General features: G+C 42.5%; 1 protein-coding gene across 1 annotated transcript in view; it reads left to right on the plus strand.

Moving 5' to 3' along the window:
- The window catches only part of minar1 (membrane integral NOTCH2 associated receptor 1), a 43,030-nt gene that overhangs the window by 25,662 nt on the left and 8,034 nt on the right, over positions 1–9,334 (plus strand). The window contains exon 3 of the mRNA XM_020631547.3: positions 5,216–5,479. Within this exon, the coding sequence (XP_020487203.1) occupies positions 5,216–5,479 (264 nt within the window). The remainder of the gene's footprint in view (positions 1–5,215; positions 5,480–9,334) is intronic.

Consider the following 9,334-nt stretch of genomic DNA (forward strand, 5'->3'; position numbering starts at 1 on the left):
CCTTGTGGGTTGCTCGTTTCATTGTAAAGACTCCTAAATTTAAGACAGCGGAGCAGGGCAGATGCAAGCGGCATATCAAAACACTGGCAGACAGGGTTAATGTTGCTGAGCCATGAGAAAGTTTTCCTTGGCTCTAGAAAGCTGCTTCCAGAACTTCATCCACCTTTCATCCACACTTGAACGAGCAGCAAAGACCAATCAGGGACTTGTATTTTTTTTAAAAGGTTGCCTAAGTTGGATGCATTGACAGGATTCACGTGTTGGTGTTTTCTAGTCTTTCAGCAGGAACATTTTTTTTATGTTGCATACAACTCTATTGAGACAGCTCAACTACTGCATTAGTTTCCTATTTTCTTCATTCAATACAAAATGTACTTTCATTTGGTTTCTGTTATCCATATCTCCTGTCTGTAGTTTGATGGAGAAGTTAGACAGGATGAAGTGTGTTACTTGGCAACACACATCATCCTGTGTCTTCACATAGCGCTCTGCAAATATGCATGAGTGATGCGCTGTGTGAAAAGTAGGCACAGCTACGACCGTTCTCAGTTAGGCGTGGTGCACACAGTGTGCACCACAGTGTTCAAAAAGTCTGCCCTAGCTCAGTCTGACATAAGAGATCAGACCTGTCTTTGTATGCCCAACTGGTGCACTCGAGTCCAAGTGTGCAGCTTTAAAGTCAGGGGATAACACTGAGTACAAGCATGCCTGGAAGGCTCCAAAAATCCATCAGAGCTGCTCTGGGAACAATGCACAAATGTTCCAGTGTACCTGTACATTTTATGTATGTGAAAATGCCAGTTAACTGTATATCCATTCTGTTCTACAAAACCAGATTTCATAACAGTGTTCTTTGATTGAACCAGCCACTGATCTCAGGTTCAAACCTGCCCAATGCTACCAGGTGAAAACCCACCCTCAGGCTTATTAGAAACATGGAGCATTGCTGTTCTGTAAGCTTGGATAAAATAAGGCCACATCTTATTATTCGTTCAGTCATGACACTGCTTTGGCACAGCAGGGGTTATGATGCAGAAAACCCTGATTGACAATCAAGGTCATTTGTCAAAAATAAGATCACATTCCTGATAGATAACTGTGGACAGACACACAAGATTAAAACAGGTAATAGATATGAGTATCTAAGTATTAAGGGCGCGGTCACACTGGCCATCCGTACCGTGCCCTAGCACGCTTCAACCCTAAAGTCCAGTTCATTTGACCAGTGTGACCGCTCCGTATCGTGCTCAGGCACGGTACACTTCCTGGGCTTTGGCTCACTTCAGAGAGGTGTGTTTCAGCACGGTACACTTCATACACGAGCACAAGCACGCGGGTAAACAACGCTGACAGCCTTCATTATGGAGAAATCCAGAGTTTCATGTCTGTATCTGACTAACATGACACAATATAAGACACAAAGTAGCTCTCATGTTCTCTGTGTTGTTCTCCATCGGAGAACAATTCATTTATTTGTTGCTGTGTCTGATTAAAATGGCTTAAAATAAGCTGTAAAGTAGCTGTCATGTTCTCTGTGACGCGGACTCGACTGCGCGTCTCTCTCTCTCTCTCTCTCTCTCTCTCTCTCTCTCTCTCGCGTGCATGTGTTGTATTAAGACATTATGTACAAGAGGTAATCGTGCTTTTAGGCACGATTAGTACTGGCCAATGTGACTGTGGGCTGTGCCGGCCAGCGTGGGAATGGCGCAGCGGGGGGGCAATCAGGCTTGAGTACAGCATGGTACAGATGACCAGTGTGACCGCGCCCTAAGTCTGCAGGCCAGTGGGATAAAACACACATTTTTTCTTCAGTCTCATATAAGAGTCTACAGAGTGTCTTTGCTGACCTTTCGTTTGGTGCTGACCGGGTTGTTTCTGAGTTTGGTGGCCATGAAGGACGGAGCACAACAGCATTTCACAAAACACAACATTTAACGAATCCCTACAGAAAAAAGTAAGAAAAATCTTAAATTCAAAAACATTTAAGGAACACAACATTCCTCAAATTTTAAATGTCTCTTTTCAGATTACCAAAAAAGGGGAAATTACACTTCTCGTTGCTTGTTTGTGGGCATCCAATCACTAGGTGGCGCTGTTGTGAGAAAACTGGTGTTGTAGAGAAAGCATCCTGTAACTGCAGCTTTTAGCCTATACTGCAGGAACATTTTTGGATCTTTCCAATCACAAAAAGGGTTATCATGCTGCTGGTGGTGCAGTGGTTAGTGCGTGCGCCCCATGTATGGAGGCCATGGTCCCCCAAGCGGGCGACCGAGGTTCGAATCCCACCTGTGGCTTTTTCCCTGCATGTCATTCCCCTCTCTCTCTCTCCCTGATTTTGGATTCTATCCACTGTCCTATCTCTCCATTGAAGGCACAAAAGCCCCAAAATAAATCTTTAAAACAAAAAGGGTTATGTTTGATATTTTGATACATTTCAACACTTCATATTCTAAAATAATGAGTTTTTGCTGTTTAATGGATTGATGGTATCGAAGGTTATGGAAGCTTTGAAAAATATTTGTTCAGGTAAGCTGCTGCGAGTGAAAGAGTGAGAGCACTGTCGAAATTTCACAAATAGGTTAGCAATGTATTGTGCGTTTGTGCATTTTAGAATCATATTGCAGGTTAAAATTCTGGTTTCGTGATAATGCGGTAATCACGAACAAGGAGGGTTGACCAACCTATCTTTGTAAATGTTGTTTTGTGAAACGCACATGTGTTTTGACCTTCAGGTCCACCATAGTTATGCCTACATATGGCCCTGAGATTAATTAATAATTAATGCCGGCTGACATTTTTGATTTGTTTAAAGTGTTAATATGGAATAAAACATAGAAGTCACAAAAACTGCAGTTCCTCGACTGACCACAAGAGTCTTGCTCCCAAAAGTGAGTCAATCCCCATCAGGCGCCGTATTTAAATGCCAAATGTTACAGAAAACTTGAATATTACAGAACAGAAAACTGTTCATGACTCATGAATGTGCTGCTTGGGCAAGCTTTGGTAACAGGCAAAAGTCTCTCTAACACTGTACAGTTGACATATGAACAGGAGAGCCTCCTTAGCGTCCCTGCTTAATAAAGACAAACGCGTTTATTCCTCCTTCATTGACTCTTGCAGACACGTTTCTCTCTGTGCTTTGTATTGCTGGCAGCTTCTTCTGAGTGCCGAGGGATCTCCACGATCGATACTCTGTCTGCAGCTATGCTTTATTCTCTGTTCAGTGTTCTGTGTGCGCGGATGAAAAAATATATTTCATAAAAAAGGAGAGCTGTTCAGAAAAAACTGCTCCCTGGAAATGAATAACTCTGTGATGGAGGAGAAACACTCTTTTGATTGGATGGAGAAATATGGGAGTGTGATGGGCTTCTTTCTGCTGCAGAATATGCGGATCCTTACTAGAATCAAACAAGAACCAGCTGAATTGATTAAGTTTAATTTCACGGTCTATATTTCAGGCGGACAACTCGTGTTTTTAATGGTTTGAAATGTTTATAGTAGCCTCAAATCGAAGTTTGAGTTTGGACTTGTCACCAAACTCTGCGGTAGTAACAGAGGGTTAAGAAGTTGGCGATGTGAGTTGGTGAGACAGTACAGCGTGTGTGTGTGTGTGTGTGTGTGTGTGTGTGTGTGTGTGTGTGTGTGTGTGTGTGTGTGTGTGTGTGTGTGTGTGTGTGTGTGTGTGTGTGTGTGTGTGTGTGTGTGTGTGTGTGTGTGTGTGTGTGTGTGTGTGTGTGTGTGTGTGTACACAAGGGCAGCTGAGGCTCAGTTGGTAGAGTTGGTCGTCTCTCAACTGGGAGGTTGGGGGTCGATCCCCAGCTCCTGCAGCCACATGTCCGATGTGGGCATGCCACTTAACCCTGAATTGCTCCCTCTGCTTCATCAGCGGTGCATGAGTGTGTATGAATGGGATTAGTTACTTCAGACGGTCACTTTACATATAGAAACCTCAGCCATTAGATTGTGAATGGGTAGGTGTAGCCACTTGAACTATACAAGCTCAAGTCCATTTACCATTTACCATCTGAGTGTGTGTATGTGGAACACCATGCCTCACACGCTTCCCCAATTCCCTAATACAATGTGAATTCACATACTGGGACACCAGTATGCATTTTGTAAGTACCAAGGCATAATAACTGCTGCATTTGGTGGTGGCATTTTTTATAAACTGGACATACTCTCTGTTGGGTTTGTGAGTCAACAGCTAGCTTGGTAACACATAAGAGACGATGAAACTTAATCCAAAAGTCATCCAAGGAAAAAGTTACAATTTTACATTCAGATACAGAGTCAGTCATACAGTCAGGTCTGTCAGTTCAGACACTGTTCTTTTTTTGATACTTTTTTTTTTTATTGATATTTTCAGAGTAAAACAAGACAAAAGAAAAGAAGGGAATAAAAAATGGAAAGAAAAGAAAAAAGGTAACCTGGGCCATACATTAGTCAAAATACACAAATCAGTGTTTTTCATTTAAGATGAGTTACATTCCGTACAGTACATATTCCATTTCTTCCAGACTTTTATATATTGGTCAAACTTTAGCCTTAATGAGAAGGACAGTCTCTCCATGCAGGGTATTTTGTTGATTATTGCTAACCAATCATCCTTTGATGGGGAGTTTGCCTGCAGCCATTTCTGTGTGATTGCTTTCTTAGCTGCAACCAGAAGGACTTTATAGAGATATTTATCGTCTGACATGAGATTGTCTGGGATTTTGCCCAGGTATAGTATGATAAAAGAGCAGTTCCCTCCTTGAGTACAACATTAGTATGTCTACTTCAAAAACATGACATTTCTTCCATAAAGTCTGGTTTGAGGCGATGTAAAAGATGTATCTGATTAAAACATGATCTTACAATTTAACAAAGAGGTTTATCTGTCTGTCTGTCAGGATCCAAAAACTCAACTAAATGTATTTTGACCAGATTTATTCAGATTGAAAACCTAAATTTCAGCAGTGACAGACTGTTCCCTGTTTGTGCATGATTGTGCAGTCCTCTAGATTCTATTGAGCAGCATCTCAGCACCTCACTAGACATTTACTTCTGCAGTCTGAAGATATTTAACAGTATGTGCTCACTGTGTACTGTAGTATAAAGTATGACAGCCTCTGAATGCTCAGACGGACGCTCTGCTTCATGCACTCTGAGTGACTCTCCTGTCGAATCTTAAATGGAGATATATTAAGACCTGTCTTGTCTTTATTTCCAGGCAGAGCGAGAGCGTCAGTACGAGCTCCCCCAGGCCCACCGCCCCCCTAAACCCCCGAAGGACCCCTACCTGGTCGAGCAGGTTTTCTCTCCTCACCCCTTCCCCCCCTCCGTTAAAGCCCACGTCAAAGGTAGCCCCCTGTACACGGACCTGAGGCTCACCAGCGTGTCGGACGGGAAGCGTGGTCAGCCGTCCTGGACCTTGGAGGAGTACAAACGCAGCTCAGGAGAGAAGGGGAAGCAGCTCACCGCTCTGGACCTGCAGGTACTGAATGCTGACACATCTCAGAACAGACAGGCTGAAAGGAGCATGACTGCCTGTAACTGTGTAACTGTGGCTGTTTAAACTTAATCTATCTGTGAAAGGTAAATGCTATGCTCTTGATAATTGTAATTTTTGGGATCTTCTCCTTTCAACATGAGTGTGTGGAGAGCAATGATTAGACCAAGACAGCTTACCACACACTAAAGCCTGTTTCACATTTACACTCCTGTAAATATCTAGATCATTTCAGGAGGACTGCTCCAGATATTCCAATATTCAGACGACGCAACAGAGTCCACTATACGATGCTATAATGAAAATATTTGTATCTTTAGCAATGCCACATGTAGTTCAACAGAAAGACGCCAACCACCAGAGAGGAGAACAACATCCTGGAGAACAGAAAACATATTGCAGCTGTTTATTTATGTGCAGGGAGATCATAGCGGTCGCATGCAGGCACTCTATGAAGCGTGCAGCAGTCACAGTATATTAACGTCACCACCCCCTTCTATTGGCTCCAGGTGATTTCTCCTGAGAATGTCCTGCTGCATTCTCACATCAGCTCACTTGGACTTGCTGCGGAATAAATACTAAGGGTCTGGCAGGAGAAACTCCGGGTGAAGTCTATTTGTGTTCACACTTACAGCTCCTCCTGCAGCGTAAAAGCCCTACAACAGATTCATTCACCAACAACCAGAGTCCTCACTCTAAAAACTTAAAATCTTACTCAATCTCTCGCAGTTGAAAGCGACTTTTGAGTAAACAAGTATGTTGGGAGACGAGTAGAAAGATTAGACAGCTTGCTTTATAATTGGCTATCGTTTTTTTCACGTGACAATCCACAGAGTGCGTACTCGGCTGTCCTCGGGGTTCGCCCCACAAGACAGCAGATCTGATCTTAGGTATTTAACGAGACATATGATGAAAAATCCACTTGTACAGTGTTTGTGAACATTTATTTGGGTAACCTGAGTGTCTACTGACCCACAAAATGTGAAATAAATCCATCCAGTCCTTTCTTTGTGGTCTGCATAAGTCTACCAACACAGAGAAAAATGCTCTGTTATTGAATTTAAAGAGACACACACACCAAAACGGAGCGTTCTGAGAGAGCTGGATTATACAGGGTCACAAACCTCCTCTGGTGCTTGATTCATGTTATATTTTGAAAGAGGGGCGGAGCCAGAGTCAAAAAACCCCAACATGGCAGAAAACATGGCAGAAAACAGCCTTACAGTGGATCAGGAGGAAAACAGTTTCAATACTGTGATGTTGGAGTCTGACATTCTGAGCTACTTAGAGCCAGAGCAGAGGGAGGAATCATAGAGGAGCAAGAGGTCACCAGCCGTTGTTACAGATTAACAAGTGACCATTGTTAACGGGTAAATTGGAGCCAAAGTGTCAGTCGTCGTCATAGTTACAACAGATGTTGAAGAAGGAAAGTGACACATTCAATTGCAAGTCTCCAGTTACCCCAGTCACTCTTTAAACCAGAACAGCGATGAGGAGAGAGAGGGAGAGCCGGGGACAGCTGGAGGTGTCCCTGAGGTAATGGAGCACTATAGACTGAAGTTGCTATGCTGCATTATTAATGACTTAATTAACTCATAATTAATAGTACTTTAAAAGTACTTTATTCTGATTGGCCAATTACACATAGCATTGGACCTATATTTCTCGGCAGATGACCGTTGTAAAGAAGGATTAACCATTACAAAAGCAGACTCTATGGGACATTTGGGCCTTTCAGGTAGGATGCAATGTGCGGTACACATAACGGTGCATGTTGCTTGGTGACCACTTTTTCGTTCTCTGACAGGTAAACACATGGAAATCTGCTTCGTATTTAACATTTAATCACCCAACAGAAGCTCCAGTCAAACATATCCAATAGGGAGCTTGGGACTTGGGGTGGAAGGCTACGAGCTCAGTACACTCTGGATGATGAAGTATTTGAACCCTTAAGGCAGAATGGAATGACACAGCCCTTTATTTAGAATTTCTGGCCATGCATGTAGCACCGAACCATTTTTCAACTTTCTTCTGCAGAGACAGTCTGGGTTTATGACGAGTCCATCTTCCCAGCAGTAAATTTCCCCTTCAAATATACAATAACTCATTAAGGTATCGAACATCGTCAAACCAGGACCATATGGTGCACCCCCCCTCCTCAAACACAGACTCAGCAGGATGCATGGAGATGCCAACTGATAAACAACAAGGTAGAAAGATAGAACATGTTAGGGACAGAGGGGTGGAGGCAAAGGGAGAGTAGTTGGCTGAAAAGTCAAATAGCGTGATACTAAAAATAGATGCATGTCAGATATAAAGGCAGTGAGCTCTGTAATAAGTTCAAACAGTGAAGCTCTCCTCTCTCTCTATCTCTCTCTCTCTCTGTGACTGTAATTGTGAGTATGCTGCTCCTCAGTTCAGGAGAATGATTATGTGGAATCAGTGTTAATGATCCGCAATCTGCAGGCTGAGTGACTTCTAGCAGCAGATTTCAATCACTCTGATTTGTTTCAGTAATGATTACCAATATCTCTGACTAACAGGTGAACACTAACAACATTTCATCTCGGGTGCTTTTCTTTCTCTCTCGCTCTTTATCTGAGGCAGCCGTGCTCAGAGGAAATATGTTTCTTGCTTTATGCTCAGTCTAGTCTGCTCGATTACTGGACCGTCTCCCCTCCTTCTCCCCCACCCTCTCTGCTGTGGTACAGTGCGTGTTGTGCTCTTTACCTCACTAATAAACATGTTAACCTCCTTCACACAAGACGGGAGCTTAATGAAGGGACAAGCACCGAGAGTAGTTTAATCTTCCGGGCTAAAATCGATCATTTTAATGTGAAACATGTTTGTGTGAGCTGCTCTCTCTCCCTCAGTGTATGAACAGAAATCAGTTCAGTTCAATATGCTGTTGGTTGGATCATTAAAATGAAGAACGTCTCTGCTGGCAGAGCAGATTGTAACAAACAAAATCAATCTTTGTGTATCACAGTCTGCAGTAACCATGTTCTCAACATATGGCTCCTGCGGAACAACAACATGAACCTACACTTCACTGAACTGGAGACTGTAAACATTAACCCTCACAACTCAGCAGCAGAAGTGCTCTGCCAGACACCGCCTATACCAGGGGTGGGCAACTGGCCCCACATGTGGCCCTCATCAACCCTCAACGTGGCCCTCAGGTCAATTTTTACATATCGATTAATAGGAAATATGAAGAAAATGTTACAAAATCTGCCATGAAATCATGAAAACCAGAAATACATCCATAATAATATTTGATCACTGATATATGTTGAGTTAAATTTGAGACATAATTTATTTTTTTTATAATTGATTCATAATTGATCGTTTTTGTATACTACAATTTGGCCCTTTGGCAGGGAGAATTAATTGAATGTGGCCCTTGCCATGACCAAAGTTGCCAATCCCTGGCCTATACAGTATAGCATTTTTGCTTGGGTCTTCTGAGTCATTGCATAGACATTTTTTGATCATGTCATTATGCACCATGTAAAACATGATAAAAACGTGTTAAAAAAAACGTGCTGCAGGGTTTTTTCCCAATTTACCCACAGAACAAAATATCCGTGGCCATATTCATAAAGCTTCTGAGTACTAACAGTTGCCATTCCAAGAAAATTCTAGGAAAATAAAATTATATCTTCTTATATCACCGTAGCTCTTAAGAGAGCTCCTAAGGAGAAAAAACAGTTGGTGTTAGTTAGAAGTGAGGAGGACATTTGAGAGGATGAAGAGTTTCTTAAGCAGACGAGATAACGGCAGAAAGAGGAAGAGAGAGAGACAGTAATCACAGTGAATTAGTAAAAAGCTATAGAC

This window comes from Labrus bergylta, chromosome 3 (genome assembly GCF_963930695.1).
Source record: "Labrus bergylta chromosome 3, fLabBer1.1, whole genome shotgun sequence".
Classification (NCBI taxonomy): domain Eukaryota; kingdom Metazoa; phylum Chordata; class Actinopteri; order Labriformes; family Labridae; genus Labrus; species Labrus bergylta.